Source organism: Stegodyphus dumicola, chromosome 3, assembly GCF_044657685.1.
Source record: "Stegodyphus dumicola isolate Sdum_Otavi_A_Nest chromosome 3, ASM4465768v1".
NCBI lineage: Eukaryota > Metazoa > Arthropoda > Arachnida > Araneae > Eresidae > Stegodyphus > Stegodyphus dumicola.
In genome coordinates, this window is record NC_140770.1 from 238,181,166 (window position 1) to 238,200,646 (window position 19,481).

At 35.2% G+C, this 19,481-nt stretch overlaps 1 protein-coding gene across 1 annotated transcript in view; it reads right to left on the minus strand.

The window, feature by feature from the left end:
* Positions 1–346: 346 nt before the first annotated feature.
* Positions 347–19,481, minus strand: part of LOC118194205 (uncharacterized) — an 85,389-nt gene continuing 66,254 nt past the window's right edge. Inside the window, exons 5-6 of the mRNA XM_035365421.2 lie at positions 16,933–17,348; positions 347–809 (exon numbers count right to left, since the gene is read on the minus strand). Of these exons, the coding sequence (XP_035221312.2) occupies positions 451–809; positions 16,933–17,348 (775 nt within the window). The 3' untranslated portion in view covers positions 347–450. The remainder of the gene's footprint in view (positions 810–16,932; positions 17,349–19,481) is intronic.

The window sequence follows — 19,481 nt, forward strand, 5'->3', positions numbered from 1 at the left end:
ACATTTTAAACTATGAAAATTTAACAAATTAGTTCATTATTTTTTCATTAAATCTGTATTAGGATAAAAGAAATACTTTAAAGCGAATGAATCTCTGAAATTTGCCTTTTCCTAAAAAAATTGGAAACTTAATACATCTTCAGTTTCTTCGATAACAAATAAACAAGTACGCAGTTTTTGGTTGTTTTCATAAGCGTAAAGCAATTATCAAAGAAACGAAATGTCCTGAATGCTACTATAAAACAAAATTAAAAAACTGCTTGAAGTTCAAAATCAATGAGCTTGAATCACAGGCACAACCACATCTTGGGAAGATCCGTATGAATGGACATACGGTTACCATGAATGAGAATCCATGTAACACTTTTTTTTATTTATTCTACGAAACATAATACTTACATATAAATTACAGTCATGACAATCCTATTTCTGTCAAAGGACATACCTCTGTCAAAGGAAATTCATTTCAGGTGGTGAGATAAAAACTGTTTGAGCAAAGTAAAGATAACTGTAAGAGAGGCTACCTAAAACTATTACACACATTATAAATGATGGTGATAGTTTTGAGTGTTTGCTGGCAACATTTTCACAGTCAACATCTGATGGTCGTAAATCTACAATGGCGAGGCTTGTGTTCATGCCAGGAATGGAACAAGTAGCTTTCCTGGATACACTGTTAACATACAGGGCTGCTTCTACACTGAGCATATGAACATGGAATGTTTCTCGCAACCACCGTCTTAACCATCTGCTCAGCCATAAAAGGTCACAACTGCAATTCCATGGGTTGCCTTCCAGTAAGACTCCACCTAAATGGTAAAACAGAAGTAGGCAATATTATAAATTATTACTCTTATTTTTAAGCTATTTCATTAAATAGTAAAAACTGAACCTTTAGTTTTGACTAAATTTAATTTCTCATGGGGTATTAGTCGAAAAACCAATAGGAAATTAACGTCTTTTTCCTTTTTAAATTTCATATGTGCAAGTCTAGATGACACAAAAACTGTTACTGGAACAAAATTATTAACATTTTTACTTAATTGAAAATTATGGTTTAACACATCTACATGTGTGTTAGCATTAATAAAGCTGCTGTCATCAAACTTCTCTAAATAAGGAAATTTATGCTGTAGTTGGTTTAGAGACCAGGTTGGGTTCATTTATATAACTTCATTTTTCTCTCCGTCTTTTTTTAAAAAAAAGAGTTTTAAAAATTAAAAATGGCTGTGGTTATTTTGAATTTCAATAAGCATCCGAGAGATTATTAAATTAAACCCAAATAGTGTGGCAAAAGTACAAGTTGAATAAAATCATGTGCATTATGCTCATTAATATTAAACCTAGCCTTACACTTTCACTTACAAAATTTATTAAATTAAGAGGGATAATTTTATAAAAACAATGTAGATGAAAAGGTTCTGTAAAAAACTCTTACGTTTATGCTCTTAAAAAGAAAAACTTTACGTGCAAAATTTGTACACATATTTGAGAACGAATCTGTTGATTGGAATAAATTTAAGGAAGCATCTGTCACATAAAAGCTATTCTGTTTGGCCACCAATTGTTTCATACTTTCAAAATAATATTCATGTATAAGTTTATAGCTATCTTCTTTATTTTCAATGAAAAAGTTCATTTAGCGTATAAAAATGGAACATTTTTAAAAAATTCATTGAAGAATAGCGAATATTTTATTCATCTGGAATTTCTTTATACTTATACGTAGACTGCTTTTGCGTAGAATCCTTTACACTTCTGCTGGGCCGCAGCGACTGAGCAGTTTAATCGTTGTGTAAGGTATTTTCTCCCTCCTTCCAGCGTGCCTTCGTGGTGTAACAGTAGCACACTCTGCGCATATTCGAGAGCTCCAGGATCGAATCCCGGCAAGGACACTGCACATTTTTCTCTGCCCTTGCTTAAAAAAAGTTCCTAATGATTCTACGGTTGAGCAGTGATAATTAATCCTGGGTTCAAATAAATCCAACCGAATGGGGGTTGGCTGTACGGACGTTTTCGTGGTTTTCCCCATGTTTAACGTAGACATGACCAAATTTCCCTTAAAAAGGTTTTACGCGAAGGCATATCTTCCCTTAGACAGACAGCCTTTGCAGGGTTTGCCTTAATCAGATAAACAAGCTATCTATTTGCACATACCTTCTCTAAAATGCTGCATATTTGGTATCAATATTTATGGAAATATACCGTGCTCACAAAATTAGTTATTCGTTTTTTACTTTTTCAGCCGCTGATCGCAGCCACCTCCTCTCCAATACAAAAATATGACGCAAATATGTTCATGTTTCCGTATTAAAAAAAAAAAAAAGAAGTTAAAATTAAAATACTGACCTTTTACTCGTCTTTTCTGTTCTTATACTTATATCAAAGAAAATGTTGTACTGCTTCATATAAGAAATAACATTTGAAGCAAAAATGAAACAAAATAAATTACAAAAATTAAAGCAAAACTTTCCCAAATATAAGTATACGAACCGGAGGAACGTATGAAAAATAAGATTTTGACTTTTAATGCAAATACCTTTCTTTCTTTTCTTTTTTTCAATAGGGTATAAGGCATTTCCTCCTTCCTTTCCGCACGCCTTTGTGGTGTAAGCATACTCGACGCCTATTCGAGAGGTCCAGGGTTCGATTCCCTTGGAGAGCACTGTTCATTTCTCACGTCTCCAGTATCAAAAAGCTTAAAGACTCTACAAGTGGCACCCGAACTAAAAGGTGATAGATGATAATCCGTCACCACCAGGATTTGGCGATTCGATCACTGATCCACAGTCACCCTTTAAAAGGGGAAATAGATAAAGTATTTTCTCCTTCTTTCCCATGCCTTTGTGGTGTAATTATAAGCATATTCCAGAGGTCCAGGGTTCAAGTCTCGGGGAACGCACTGCACATTTTTCACGTCTCCAGTATATATAAAAAATTTTAAATGATGATTCTACAAAGAAAACGTGTACACCTTTGCATTATTTAAAACATTTATGTATTTGGAAATATATGTCTGCGAGCAACGGCTACGAAAATAATGGTAAGTTAAGAACTCTTGCGAATACTGTATACAGCTTCTTTTCGAACAGCATTTATATACTGAAATTGTGTATTCGCAGAAATAAGTGGTGCGTTTGAAAAGCATCGGAACGTTTGAGATCGGAACTTTATGTTTCATTATCTTCTTCTATCAAACTGAAAAAGTATGAATCTTTTAAAAGCTAAGTGATGGTCTTTTAATAATTCTTTTCGACCAAAAACTAAAAACTGCTTTCATTACAGGTATAGCAATTTGGTTGTTGCACACAAAATTACCGTATATTCCGTCGTATAACGCGCACTACAAAATATAAGATCGAAATTTACGGATGCGCGTTATACGTCGGATATAAAAATAATAGATTTAAAAATAGGGAAAGGAAGAGCATACAATAACAAAAATAAATAAATAACATTTGAAGGTTTTCAGATTTTGTATTACGCCCAAAGGGACCTTTTTTAATATTTTGTGTGTTGTCTTTATTTATTAAATAGGATGTTCTTCGCGTTTAAACGATAAAATTCAACTCAACAGCAATATCGCAAAATAACTTTAAAATGAGCGTATCTTTAGAATTTCCGACACACAGTCTCGCGCGCTGGAGATAAATATTTTTTTTTCCGTACAGTATTGCCATGGCTCGCTTTGAAATCGTTGAGTTTCTTAATAAAAAATTCGTTAAAGTGTTACAAAATATGAAATCGATAATAAAACAAATTCCAAATTTGGGCTTCCAGACGCCCATATTCGGAGAATAACGTTATTCAATATTGGATGGCTCTAGGTACCGTTGTTTTATACAACGCGAGAAACATACATGCATTTATGCAGATGCTTCACTATTTAATTTCTTTAAATATTACAGGGCGATAATATGTGGTGGCAACAGTTTGAAAAGTGATGTGGCCATTTACAGTGAATCGACGCAAAATGCCAAAAGGAAATTAATAGCCCTTCTGACCTAACTCTCCTTTGGGCTAAAAATTATATTGCTGCATTTACCTAAATGTTGTTCGTTTAAAAGAACTGACATTCCTTATGAACTTAAATTTCCTTATCTGATAATATGAAAAGTTCAACACATTCATCTTCCGTTATATCTCCGGGCACATCCTCGAATTATGTTTCATCTTCACCACCACTGTTATTCTAATCCATAAATAAATAATCATCTTCCGTTCCATCTAGTTTGTTGATATACTACACTTTTTTACTGATATTATCGAGTTTAATTTCCTTCTATGTTTTTATTATTAATCAGACACTATTTCTAGACTGGCATGACGCATTTTGTCGCCTTTCTCTCCTGTGTTCACTTCAAAATTACGGCTTCAAATAGGACTACAGAAAAAGAAAGCATCCGACGCCTAATTCTGCGAATTCATTCGGGTCGGAAGTGCATTTGTACCTCAAATAATGTCCAGCTTTTCTCTAAACCCTAGAATAACATTCTTGTGCATATCTGCATTGAATACAACGCACCCTCTTTGAAGAATCATTTACTCCCTCAGACATTGCCCCATACACATATTGTTCCCTTTATCGTTTGTTAATTCAGTATACGATTGTTGGAAAGCCTGTGGAAAAACTTCGAATCTATAACCTAAAAAGATAAGAACATCGTTCATATATGTCATGACGTGATGACCACGCATGCGCAGTTCAGCCGAACGGCCTGCAACGCCTCTCTCTCATGAGACTTACTAGAGAAGAGTAGTTAGTATGTAGTAGCGAAGTAACGAAGGAAACGTGTTTTATGTCAGCTTAGATGCAAGATACGAAGATATACTTGTGTGTTAATCGTTTGTACTTATTATTTTTATTTGTGTGTTAATAAAGTTTTGTGCCGTTAAAATGGCTGTTTTATGCAACGCACACAATACGATACGTCTACGGTAGGAAGTAAATACATATCCAGAAGCTACACGCCCAAGAAAAAGAAGGATATGACAGTGGTGTCAGAACAGGAGGATATGTCATTCTGCAAAGTTCACGGATAAATGCGTAAGTGAGTCTTCAGAAAGGTAAGAAATTTGTTCAATTTATTTTGTGGTAAAGTGGAATTCAAGGTTACAAAAATGGCTGAAGAGCTAACGAAATCTAAGAAAGAACGGAAAATTATTCGTTCAGCCATTACTAAAGTAACAAATGCTATTGAATCATTAATTGCAGCCGGTAACCTTGAAGGCCTTGAAGAATCACTGGAAAGTTTAAAAGTAAAAGCTATTTCTTTGAGAGCGTTAGACGAAAAAATTAAAACTTTGACTGATGTTAATGACATTGAAACCGAAATCAAAAGTGCCTTGGAATACGAAGAAAAAATTTCGAAATGGAGCTTTAGAGGCACAAAATTATTGAAAGAAAAAAGAAATAGCAATAATTCGCTAGTTTCTAATGGTTCTTCTAATGATAGTAACAATTTATCTATATCTGGTGTCGATAAAAGTTCTGATTATAATGTTAAATTGCCGAAGATTATGATTGATAAATTTTATGGAAATGCTGAAATGTGGCAGACATTTTACAATTCTTTTGATACGGCAATAAATCAAAACGTAAAACTGTCTAAAGTAGATAAGTTTAATTACTTGCTTAGCCTGTTAGGCGGTGCAGCTTTAAAAACAATAGAAGGCTTTTCTTTATCTCCAGAAAACTACGACGAAGCTTTTAAAATTCTCAAAGAGAGGTATGGTCGAAAAGATCTCCTTATTAATTCTTACATGCATAAACTTTTAAATTTACGGCCTGTCCGAAGTTCTAATGACATTAATTCTTTGAGGGAATTATATGATACCTGCAACGTACAAGTAAGGTTACTAAATTCGATAGGGATCAAGACCGAATCGTATGGAAAGTTACTATACCCTCTGTTAATGAAATGCATACCTCAGGATATAACGCTTGATTTTGCTCGTCAAAACGCAGATGAGGAAACTTTTAATGTCGACAACCTCATGAAATTTCTAAAACGGGAAATTGAAAGTCGCGACCGAACTTCATTAAATTTATTTTATTCTAAGAGTCACGCTAATTCTCTTGGAAGGCATTCACAACCAAATGAAAAGCGAAACAACAAATATGGCGCCAGCTATTCCCCTAATGTAAGCAAAATTGCAGTTGTTCGAACTTTCTCTTGCTTATTTTGCGAAAGCGAAAATCATGCTTCGGAAAAATGCATTATGTCTCCGGAAGAAAGGAAAAAGAGTTTAAGGGCTTCTAATCGATGCTTTCTTTGTTTCGAAAGGAACTGTAGAATAAAAAATTGCCCTTCTCAATTAAAATGTTCAAAATGTAATTCTAAGTATCATAATATATTATTGCATGAAGATAAGGAAAGGGTTGCTAAAGAAGAAATTAAGAATAATTCTAACGCCGTAACTGCAAAGATTTCTTCTAAATATTTTACTGCGAATCAAGAGGTTAAAGAATTAATAGATGACTTGCCAACCGTTAAACTTATATGTGATGGTAAGTTAATTAATGCAGTAGCAGATACAGGCACGCAATTAACCGTTGTCAAGACCGACATTGTACCAGAAAAATACCGTACGCCACATGGAAGTGTTATCCTCACGTCAGCTTTCGGGCAAGCTTTAAAAGCTCCTCTCATTAACCTACCTTTAGTAATATATTCTGAAAATGATAAATTTATGTCACCTATTTTTATAACATGTGCAATGGTGGATAAGTTATGTAATGATTTACTCTTGTCGTTAAGTGCTTTTAATGAGTTAAGGGGAGATGATAAAAGAAAGTTTAATTTTGAATGTAAAAATGTAAACTTTGCTAATGATAGTTTCGGTGAAATGCCTTTTCATGAAACTGAAAATTTTGACGAAATACTTAACCATGATAGGGAAAACCTAATTAATGAAAAATGTAATGAAACTGTTAAGAAGATAATAGAATGTTGTGCGCTTGTATATGAAGATACAGGTAAGGATGATTCCAAAGGTAGCACGGGACGCGATCAATGTGCTTCGGATTCAGAACTGTTTCGAGTGCAACAAATGAATGACCCATCTTTAAAAACATGCTGGCAAAATGTTAAGAACGGAAGTAATAACTTTATTGTTATTGACAACTTTTTGTATCATAAAGATAAAGTTCTAGGAGAAAGAGTTTACCAGTTAGTCGTTCCTAAAGAAAGAAGAAAACAAATTTTGGACTTAGCTCATTCTAGCTTATGGGGAAGCCACCTGCGAACCAAGAAGACAGCCGAACGTTTGAGATATTCGTTCTATTCGCCGGAAATCAAGAAAGATGTAAACGAATACTGCAGTGCTTGTACTTCTTGTCAACTTCAAGCGAAAAAGCGTCCCTTTGATGAAGTTCCGATTACGCCAGTAACACGTCCTAAAGAACCATTCCAGGTAATTAATGTGGATATCCTAGGACCTGTAGAGCCAAGCTGTAGAGGTTACAAATATGTTTTGTGTGCTGTTGATCAATGTACAAGGTGGCCCGAAGCGGTGCCATTGAAGAATTTGAATGCCAAAGCAACATGCGATGCATTGTTGCAAATCTTTTCACGCACAGGAATTCCTCAAATTGTTGCTTCAGATCAAGGAACTAATTTTACTGCTTCGTTGACCCAAGAGTTTTTGAAAAGGATCGGATCGTCCCCAAGGTTCTCGACTCCTTATCATCCAAGTTCAAATGGCCTGGTAGAAATATTTAATGCTGTTTTAAAGGGAATGATACATCATACCGTTAGAGAACATTCGAAAGATTGGGAGAAACATCTACCGTATTTACTTTTGGCCTACCGAGAAGTTCCTAATGCTACGACTGGTGTTAGTCCGTTCCAAATGCTTTATGGAAGACGTCCTAATGGCCCGTTGTCTATTTTGAAATCGTCATGGACTAATGAAACTCCTGTTTCTCATGGACAGTTAAGTTCAGTTACCGATTATCTGAATGATTTGAAGACGAAATTGGAAAAAGCTGCTGAATACGCAGGACTTACAGATGTTGGAAAGCAACAAGCTTATGCATTCTACCTTAACCGAAAGACTAGGGTTATAGTTTTAATCCCTGATAGCCAAAACAAAGTTTATGCCAGATGGACGGGACCTGCTACGATCATCAAAAAGCATACTGATTATAGTTACATAGTACAAATGCCTGACAATTCATCGAAGCACGTTCACGCAAACAAGATACGAGAGTTCAATACCGCTGTGAATAATGTCGGTGTGATATATGATACAGATATTGATTTCGGCGAAGTTGAAAACGTTCGAAGAATTGTTCCACGGAAAGCAAAAGAACACTATTCTAATGAGGAATGTGATTTTACACACCTTGAACCGCATAAGAAGAAAGAACTTATGGAAATTTTAAGAAGGCATAAGAACCTAAGAACTGGTATTCCGAAAATCGCCAATGTGGGAGAACACAGCATCAGACTGAAACCTGGAAGTATGCCAAGAAAGCAGAAACCGTATCGAATACCTGAAGTTCTAAGAAATGAAGTTGATCGACAAATAGATGAGCTATTGCAGCTAGGACTAATTGTTGAGTCGGAGAGTGAATATGCACATCCGGTAGTTTGTGTATCCAAAAAAGACGGAACTGTTAGATTATGTGTGGACTATCGATACCTGAACTCACAGACGGAAACCGATGCTTTCCCGATGAAAAACACTGTAGACCTAATTTACCAGGTGTCAAAATCCAAATACATCACTCTGATTGATCTTTTTAAAGGGTACTGGCAGATACGACTGAAGCCCGAGTGCCAACCTTTGACGTCGTTTGTGACCCACAGAGGACAATATGCCTTTATAGTTTTACCCTTTGGATTAAAGAATGCCGCCGCAACTTTTCAGAGAACTATGAACAAACTTCTCGCCGAACATAAAGACTACGCCGATTCTTATATTGATGACGTGATTATATTTTCTGATGACTGGAATACACATCTGGAACATCTTAACAAAGTACGCTAGAAAAGGCAAATTTCACGGTTAATTTCAATAAGTGTGACTTTGCAAAGCATAAAATCAAATTTTTAGGACACGTAGTTGGTTCCGTTTCACACGAACCTGACCCAGAAAAAGTTAAAGCCATACAGAATTTAGAAGTTCCCCGGACTAAGAAAGATGTAAGAAGTATTTTAGGACTATTATCATATTACCGGTCTTATGTACCCAATTCTTCTGCGATAGCACAACCTTTAACGGCGTTAACAAAAAGAAGGGCTTCGAACGAAATTACTTGGTCGAAGGAACACGATGAAGCGTTTATTCAACTAAAACGTACCATTTGCAATGCCCCTAAATGTTACTCTCCAAATTTTAGTTTGCCTTTCATCATTTACGCAGACGCATCGGCATACGCTGTAGGAGCTTGTTTAGCTCAACAAGATGAAAATAGTGTAGAACACCCAATAGCCTTCGCTAGTAAAAAGTTGACCGAGACACAAAGAAATTACGCTGTTATTGAAAAGGAAGCGTTTGCCGTTATCTTTGCCCTGAAGAAGTTTGAAGCTTATATCTTCAGTTCTGAGATAGTCATCGTTAGTGATCATAACCCTCTCAGATTTCTCACCGAATGTTCTTCACAAAGTTCTCGTTTACAACGCTGGTCTTTAGCATTACAGCGATTTCATGCAGTGATTACATACCGGAAAGGAAAAGATCATATTAATGCAGATTCGTTATCTCGATTGACTGCCTCTCACTGGAAGCATGACTGACGTTATGAACTATGAACTATAAGACATTTTGACTGTTTAGTTTGATTTTTTTTTAGCTAAAATGCTAATTTTTTTTTCTAACGTTAGGTAATGTGTTTAAAGATTTAGCTAGGGTTTGCTAAAGTATTATGATTAATGTTAATGATTGATTTGTATTGTCTCGTTTATATGATAACTGCTTATATGATTATGATTATGTGAAGAATTTAAGTTTGAAATGTTAATTGAATGTTACATTTTTTTTTAAATGAATAGGATTACTGAATTTATGTTGAAGTAATTTTAATTTAAAATGGTAAGAATTGGTTAATTAAGTTCGAAAATTTCATGGATGTTATTTTGTTTTGTTTCAAGAAATGTTTATATATGTGGATTTGACAGGTCATTGAAAGACGCAATCAAATCTTTTCGAGGGGAGGTGTCATGACGTGATGACCACGCATGCGCAGTTCAGCCGAACGGCCTGCAACGCCTCTCTCTCATGATACTTACTAGAGAAGAGTAGTTAGTATGTAGTAGCGAAGTAACGAAGGAAACGTGTTTTATGTCAGCTTAGATGCAAGATACGAAGATATACTTGTGTGTTAATCGTTTGTACTTATTATTTTTATTTGTGTGTTAATAAAGTTTTGTGCCATTAAAATGGCTGTTTTATGCAACGCACACAATACGATACGTCTACGGTAGGAAGTAAATACATATCCAGAAGCTACACGTACAAGAAAAAGAAGGATATGACAATATATCTTTCAGTTTTCTACGTAAAGGAAAGGGTGCGCGTTATACTGCGAATATACATACAAACAAAACAAAAAAAAATGTGTTTTGGGTGCTCATTTATCTTTTTCTCTTGAATAAAAAACAGGATTTTGTTCGATATTGAAATGTCACTCTAAAAATAGTGTGACTGATTACCTAAAATTTCAAGGAACACAATCGCATCTAGGAAGTAATGTTTTTATTTTTGCTAATTAATGTAAGAGGGCCATCCAGGAAGTAGATTACGTTTCCGTCTGTGTCCGCTAGGGGCGGGGCTAGCGCGGCCATCTTGGGGTCAGAGCGTTGCGCAGCTCAGTCTGCATCTAGCCGTGCTAGTGAGAGGTTCGTGCTGTGCTCCGTTCAGATACTGTGACGGTTTGAAATGTCTGCGTTAATTGAAAATCCCGCGAGGTGCGCTCAGTAATAAGGTTTCTGACTGCAAAAAACTGTAAACCGATAGAAATCTATCGGCAGCTTCGTGAAGTGTATGGGGACAACATTATCACTGAAGGTGGAGTGCGTCAGTGGGTCATAAGATTTCAAAATGGCCGAACCAATGTTCACGACGAAGATCGAAGTGGGAGACCCAGCATAGTGACCGCCGAACTTCTCGAAAAAGTCGATGCTAAAGTCCGTGAAAATCGAAATTTCACAATAACGGAACTTTCTTTGAGTTTTCCACAAATTTCGCGAAGTTTGTTGCACGAAGTCATCAGCGAAAAGCTTGGTTACCACAAGTTTTGTGCAAGATGGATTCCAAAAATCTTGACAGAGGACCACAAAAATCAGCGAATGGCTGCAGCGTTGAACTTTTTGGACGCTTACCATAAGGATGGTGACTCTTTACTCGATCGCATCGTTACTGGTGACGAAACATGGGTGAAACATGTGAACTGTGAAACGAAATTGCAATCAATGCAGTGGGGGCACACAAGTTCTCCCCAAAAACCCAAGAAATGCATGCAAACAATGTCGGCAAGGAAGATGATGGCGACTGTTTTTTGGGACAGAAAAGGTGTAATTTTGGTGGACTTCCTGGAAAGAGGCACTACAATAAACTCTCAAAGGTATTGCCAAACTCTCCAAAAACTCAGAAGAGCAATTCAAAACAAGCGCAGAGGAATGTTGAGCTCTAAGATCTTGTTGATTCACGACAACGCCCGGCCCCACACGGCAAATGCCACTCGTAAAGTTCTTGAATCTTTTAAGTGGGAGTTGTTTCCTCATCCGCCGTACAGTCCCGACCTGGCACCGAGCGACTTCCACCTATTCCCAGCAATGAAGAAGTGGCTGGCTATGCAGCGTTTTGATGACGACGCACAGCTGCAAGAAGAGGTAACGAAGTGGTTGAAGGCGCAGGCGGCCGAATTTTTCGACGAAGGAATTTCCAAGCTCGTACATCGCTACGATAAATGCCTTAATTTGTATGGTGACTATGTAGAAAAGTAGTATTTGAGTGTGGCTTTCATCTGTATATAATAAAATTTGTTTCCTATACTTTGTTTATTTTTTTATTCCAAAACGTAATCTACTTTCTGGATAGCCCTCGTATTTTAATGCAAACTATTTTCATAATATGAGAGCACTTTATCTCTTTGAAAAACTCTGTTTCAAAAATGAATTTCTTTGTTCATAAGCTACTTTTGCCTTTTGAAAAAAAATAATAGTATTTTATTTTAAATTGCCTTAAAAATCTACTAGTTAATAGGAAGTCCCAAATATTAACTTTTTATTGAAACAAAATGAAAGCTTTTCGATACATTATTTAAAAAAATTAAACAGGTGAAAACAATTTTTAAATAGAACTTTTTTTTTCAACTTTCGTTGCAAAAAAGCCCTAAAAAACTTTATCACCATGGTCTGTTTTTCAGAGCCAGAAGAAAATTGTTAGAAAAAAAGTATGGAAAAAAATTCAACAAAAAAAAAGATATTACTTTAAAAATATGCTATGACTTTTGGAAATGAGATTAGGTTTTAATAAATCGTTGAAAATGAAGATTACTGAATGTGTGTGTGTGTGTGTGTATTTGATTAAGGCAAAGCACACTAAGGCTATCTGCCTAAGAGGAGGGATGCCTTCGTGGAGGACTTTCTAAGAGAAACTGGCTCGTATACACGTTACACATGGGGAAAACCACCTAAACACCCATGCAGCCAGCCCGTTCGCGGGATTCGAACCTCGGACCGAACTACCAGTGTTCAGCGACTTTACCGCTCAGCCGCTGGTGGGCTCGAAGATTACTGAATGAAATTCATCGCAATAGTTTAACAAGTGAAAGAATGTTGAAGATACTGAAACAACAAGAGTAGAAGTAAATTTCTTAAATTTGCAGAAATAATTCTTGTTGCTTCAGCATCTCCAATATTTGTTCTTCGACTTGTTATTTTAGTTAGTAGTAGGAGAAAGAATGCTTCTGAGGATCAAATAAACAACATTAAGGATTCTTTAAACAATATTTGAAAAAAATCTTGATAATGAAATAGATATTTAATACAATCATATTAATGGTTATTAAAATAATTCATTGTTAGGCCTCGTGCAAAAGATTTTTAAGTAGGTATCTAACACAACATTACAAATGTCTTTTCTTAGTTACAAAGTGGTGCAAATATTGATAAAAATTATGAATGCGAAGTTAGATGCATTACAAATTATATAATGCAGGTACTGTTATAGTTATTGGTAATATAAAACTCTTGTTTAGTTTATCAAAGTGCTATTTTAATTATAGAGATAAATTGAAGAACTTACATTTTGCCGAACTGCAAACATTCTGCGACTGGCTATTCGCATACGAGAGATAATGACTATATTTTGGGTAAGCTGCCCAAACGGGTGTAGTGGTTAGGAGAGCCGATTGTGATACTAAAGGGCCCGGGTTCTAATCCCAGAGAAGGCATGGACGTAACTGTTCGTCGCTTCATAGGAGGCAAAGGTGGCCCATCTATTAGATGCTTCCGTAATAAACTGACTACCACTTTTGGACTTAGTAGTGGCCAAGCCGAAGTAGGCTTAAAGTCCGCTATTGGTTTAAAAAAATTGAGTAATGACAACACCTCTCGAGTTACATGGATGATAAGTGCATAATAATGAAACATAATAGTCCCAAATTATTCAAAGACTCGACTAAAAGTGTTTCTGGTGCCAATAAAATACGATTTAAATTATTAATAAATGGTATTTATTGCTTTTATATAATTTATTTTTGAAAGCAGTTATAATTTGAAAGATAGATTAGAAGTCTTACTTATGTTGAATGGCAGTTTTCTGTAAACCTTTTATTCGCCAGGCCGCGTATAAGATAAAGATCTTTTATCTTGTACGTCTGTAACACCTATCAGGCCCCTTGATAAATGTCATGGGAGAATGTTCCCAAAATTTGTAAAGACTCCTCTAAAGATATTTCTTACGTCAACATTACCCAAAGAAATTGAAGACGAAAACTGAAGATGAAGAATGCTTCTGTGCACAGACTTTTAATATTAGGTAACAGACGTCAGCAACCTTTGAAGTGTACGGCCAGAAAGAATTCATGTTTAACATAAAATTGTTCTACAGAAATGAAGATGTACTTATTTATTAAATAGCCGATGAAAATCTCAGTAATACAATGCATTATTTCCTCTAATTATTTATGCTCCTACAGAATCAAAAGCATAATTTATTATAGTAGCATCAGAAACTCTGATTCCTTGCGACTTAAACTTCACTGTCGTGAAAATAATGCTTATATTGCGCTTCTGAATTTAGATGCAAATAGTATATCAAAGTTTAGTGATGCTTTATAAATATTTGAAAATTTCTTTAGAAGTATTGCTCAGGAATTTTAATGTAATGAACGTAAATAAAAGGAAACTGTAGGTTTCATATAAGTTAATTAGTTAACCCTGTTTCGATATCTAAACACTTTGTTGACTTCAGAAACTCGGATATTCTTTTAATTTTTAGGTAAATGTTTTTAAAAAATTTTGACTATATATTAATCGCATACTTACTTTAGCGAAATGATAATTCTAAGATCGGTTGCGAATTTGGCACTTATGATTCAAACTGTAGCAATGCATTATAGGTAAATTCAGTTTAACTTGTTAAACGTGATTTATTGTTATTTCTTTCGAATTAACTTCCCTCCAAAATATAAGGAACAGCATGTTTTTCAGAGCTCGCCATCACAAAAATGTCTCTAACATTTAAATTCACAATTTATGTGCATGATAGTAACGAAGTTTAAGAAAATATGTGAGAAAATAATACCTACCACTTTTATTTAATCGAAATGAAGCCTTACATAGAGAAGCTGGAGAGAAAAGTGTAAAAATTGTAAGTTTTGTTCATGAGTGTTGATCTTCAATTGTTATTAGCAGTTTCATTGACAATATCCAAAAGAAGTCTCTCGCCCGATTCGTTGAGGTGGCGGGCCATCGGATGCATGGAAATGGGAATGTCACAAGCTGATACAGCTAGATGTCTCAATGTCTCTCATAGTGTGGCCCTCCGACTATGGAATCAGTTTGAATCCGAGGATTCTGTTTCTAGAAGACATGTTCCAGGCAGACCAAAATTTACAATACCTGCAGGATATCGTTATTTAGTTATTTCGGCGCGAAGGAGGAGCAACATTACTATGCCTCGGGTCATAGCAGATAATTTAGTGGTAACAGGAACAAGAATCTCAGCTACTAAAGTGCGCAGACGCCTGCACAATACAGATCTGTATGAAAGACGGCAGTTAAATTTTTGTCCCCATGGCCCGAGGAGACAGAGGTGCCGTTTGTTCTCGTCACAGACCATTACAAGTTCACAATTCACAATTCAGAAATTCGAGAATGATTCAGATCGTCAGGTAGTCTAGAGGGAACACCGCACCATATGCCAATCCTACACTTTAGAAAGACACAGTTACACAGATGATGGAATGGTTGTGGGCGGGGATCTCTCTTGGTAGTCACACTGACTTGGATGTGTACCATGGAGGAACTTTGAACGGTGTGAGATTTCGAGACGAGATCCTTGATCAATATGTCCGCCCATATACATCTGCTGTTGGTCCTGTTGTTTCTTCTGATGGCGACAATGCGAAACCCCACCAAGTTCGCATTGCTGAAGAATATCTTCAGGGTGACGGTATGGAGCGGATGGAATGGCCAGCTTAATCCCCAGACCTGAATTCAATACAGCTTCTTTGGGATTACTTTGTGAGACAGGCTTTAAGTCCTCCTCCAAGGTCGTTAGATGAGCTTGAACAACGATTACTCCGTGTCTGGTCGTTGCGTCCCATTAACTGACTGATAACTTACTTAGCAGCAAGGAATGGCGCTACCATCAATGTATTGCATCTAGGGGTGGACACATTCCATATTAGAGCCCATTTTGTAATGTTACAATCACATTTATTTTCAAAAACCTGTGATGTACTGTTTTTCCAAGACAGGATTCCTCTGCCAAGAGTGCTTTTTTGTTGTAATTCATCTTTATGTTAAAGTTTTGGAAACATTCTATGTTTCATTTATTAAAGAACTGTTTAGTGAGCATGTCATCTACATTTCTTGCTTCTATGTTGCTTCATTCTCAAGTTATACACAAAAATCTTGACGTTTTTTAACTTTTGAAGGGCAGTTTACGTACAGTACATCACGTAAAAATTTAAACTGAGGGGATAATGTGCGTCTTAGCAGTCTGGAAGAACAATATAAAAACAATATAAAAGTTGGTTGATAATTTTAACTTATTTCATCTTTTAGCAATGCCGTGAAGTTTTTATTAATACAATAAATCTGTAATTATTTATGTTTATTCAGTACCTAATTAATATCACTCTCACTTTCCTAAATACCACCTCAGAGAGGCTTTAGCAGCAACGCTCAGCATCATTATCAGTCAGATAGAAAAACCACGAGAACTTTCAAGTTAATTGATGAATACCATATGAATTTACTTGTTAAGAACTTTAGCATCTTCTAGGAAATTATCGCATGATTTATAATGGATTTAATTGATGATTATGGTAAACATTTACATCATTCGTTTAATTTAGGAAAGGGGTTTCGTCGGCCTTATGTTATATATCTCAGCTAAATAAAAGTAATTTTCTCACCGTTTTGTGCACATTATTTGTTACTTATAAATATGCTGCTTTGGGTGTAATGATAATAAATAAGAGAGCTGCATTTGAAATTTACACAAGAATTTTAACTTTTGATCTACCTTATGTCAAACTTCAAATTTCTTGTTTTAAAAGAATAAATTTACATAGGATGTTAATACCTGTACTGAAAAAATAGTGTCCTTATAGCTTCGTAACACTTCTCCCCATATACAACAAATAACTGGGTATTAATGAAAACATTTCTCGCAAAATTTTCCAGAATGTCTATGTAAAACAAAATAAAGAGATTAAATGTTAATTAAACATACGTAATTCCTTACCCGTTATATGCTGTGTCTGATGAACATCTTCCCCGTCTCTTGTAACTGCAGCCAAGACACCTGGCCCCATGGTGGTTAGCTGATTGTTCCTTAGATCCAAAGTTAAGTAACGTACATCTGGTAAATAACGCAATAAACCATCAGGAAATTTGCTGACCATTGTTCCGCTAATCCGAATTGTCAGTTCGTGAGTGGATAATCCTGAAAATGCGTCAGGAAGGATTCTTTGCAAATTTGAACCAGTGATGACCAGTTCTCGCAGTTTGGTTCCGAAAGCTCTTTGCACTTGATGAGACAAAGTAGATTCTTCTATGTTGACCGTAACTTTTCGAAGGGCGAATGCATGGGAGAGAAGATCTTGAAGACGGAAGGAACGCACAGAAGCGTAGGAATCTGTTTTGAAGGTAGTCAAAAATCTGTAGGAAGGATTGGATTTTTTTAGCATTAATTTGAATATATTTATTTTTTAAGCACATAATGGATTTTATATAACAAGCCGTTATGTAATTTGCGTTCATTTCAAACTAATAAACAGCCCTAGAATTAAAGTACTTATTGATAAGTGACATTAAATGTTATAAAAACAGAAACATTTATATTAGTAAGAAATATATTAGAAGCAAACCAGATCATAATAATTATATACTATGTATATTTCTTAAAGGAAGCTGGATCACATTACGCTATCATTATTTATTGATAAAGTATATTAAATTTAATTAAATTTTGTCAAGAAGAACAGGATACAGCGTTTGAAGCTATGACAAACCGAAGCAATTATCTTTGTGAAGTATGCACTACCGAAATAGAGGATGAAGTGCCAAATCAGATTGATAGCTTCGAGCGCATTCTTGAGACCGACAAAGCCCGTCTATTAATATAAAAAAAATTAACTGGATCAAAGCCATGCTGTCCAAACTACTAATAAAACAGCAAATTGAAATCATTAATATTAATTAATGTATCCTAAATTCTTTTATGCAACGTGCCAGATGATCTGACACTAAGAGAAAGCTTCAGGTACACGAAACAAAAATCCCTACAAAATTCCATGCTGTTTGGTAACAAGTCCCGTAATGTTTACGTAACTGCTAAAACTATTTAAATGATTTAAAATCTCTCTTTAGATAAAGAGCGATAATTTGATGGCAAACGCAGAACCCAGACTCTTTCTATTTTATTCTGATTAAAAGTTAAACCAATATAGGAGGCACGGCTTATAGGAAGAAAGGAAGGCAGAAAACGTGGGAATTTTGAGAAGCTCAAAAGCATATTTTTACTAATTTGTTTAGAGGTTTAAAGTGTTATTATTTTTCCGCAGATAGAACTTGCTATTAATAGTACAAGTCTACTACTGCTTCTCTTTATTCCTGTACTAGTTGATATTCATAATGAACCGAAAATGGCCATTCATTGCTTTGGCTTTGATAAACATTTATGCATTCATTTAGTTCCCTGTACTATGTAAAAGGAATATTGTAATAGCGAAAATTTTCGGGTATCATAGTTCAAAGAAAATATCCATTTTGATCGCTCTCGAATCCATCTGAACGATACTTTTGCTTAACATGTGTACGAACGGAGAGAATAAAGGTCTCTTTTGCCCAAAACGGATTAAAAATTGGATTTAAAATTGATTTAGAAGGGATTTTTTTCGTGATGTCTCTGCGTACGTAAGTATATATTTCGCATAACTCAAAAACGATTTGCCTCAGAACCTTGAAAATTTATATATGAGACTGTTACATCATGCAGTTGTACATCTCCCGTTTGGGTTGCAATCGGCTGCACCAAAAATATGTAAATAGATATACCCACTCTGTTGCTTGGCTAGCTGATCTCGATATGTTGCAAAATTATGCATGTTTTGCGTTAAAAGTAATTGAATTATGTTGTTCTCAGGTACCGGTTAAGGATTTTATGCCCTTTAGTTAATCTACATGCAATAGTTGTAGAATTATCAACAATTTATAAGTTGTTTAAGTGTGACTAAGCCTAACGGAGCAGCCATTTGTTTACATTTCAAACTTAGCAGAGTACTGAATTAAGTAAGTTTCTCACTTTCAGTGACTTTTTGCCGACTGGGACCAAAAGTACATTTTTAATTTGTCTATCGAAAAATCTGCCTTTTTGACCGCTGTCCGAACTGCTTGGTTTTGTGTAGAAACTCTAATTTTAATTGTAAAATCTATTTTAACAGTATTTTATGTTTTATGTTTTTCGATATTTTTCAATTTTTAATGAAGATGTTTTGAGTTTTGATGTATTTTTACCTTGCCGCGAAATGGGAACTGAATTAATTGAATGAGAAATATATCTGTAGCGAATTTCGAGGAAATAAGTTTAATTAAATGCAACAAAAAATGAGCATAAAAGAGTTACAAAAAATGTGCATAGGCCGCGCATAAGGAAAATATGTGGTTTCCTATATCAGACTTTTTTTAATGAGCAAAGTGTAATGAAATGTTTTTGATCTGTTAAATACTCTTATTGAATAAAATGAATAAATATTTTCTATTGTTTACAGATTTCATGAATATAAGCTGGAC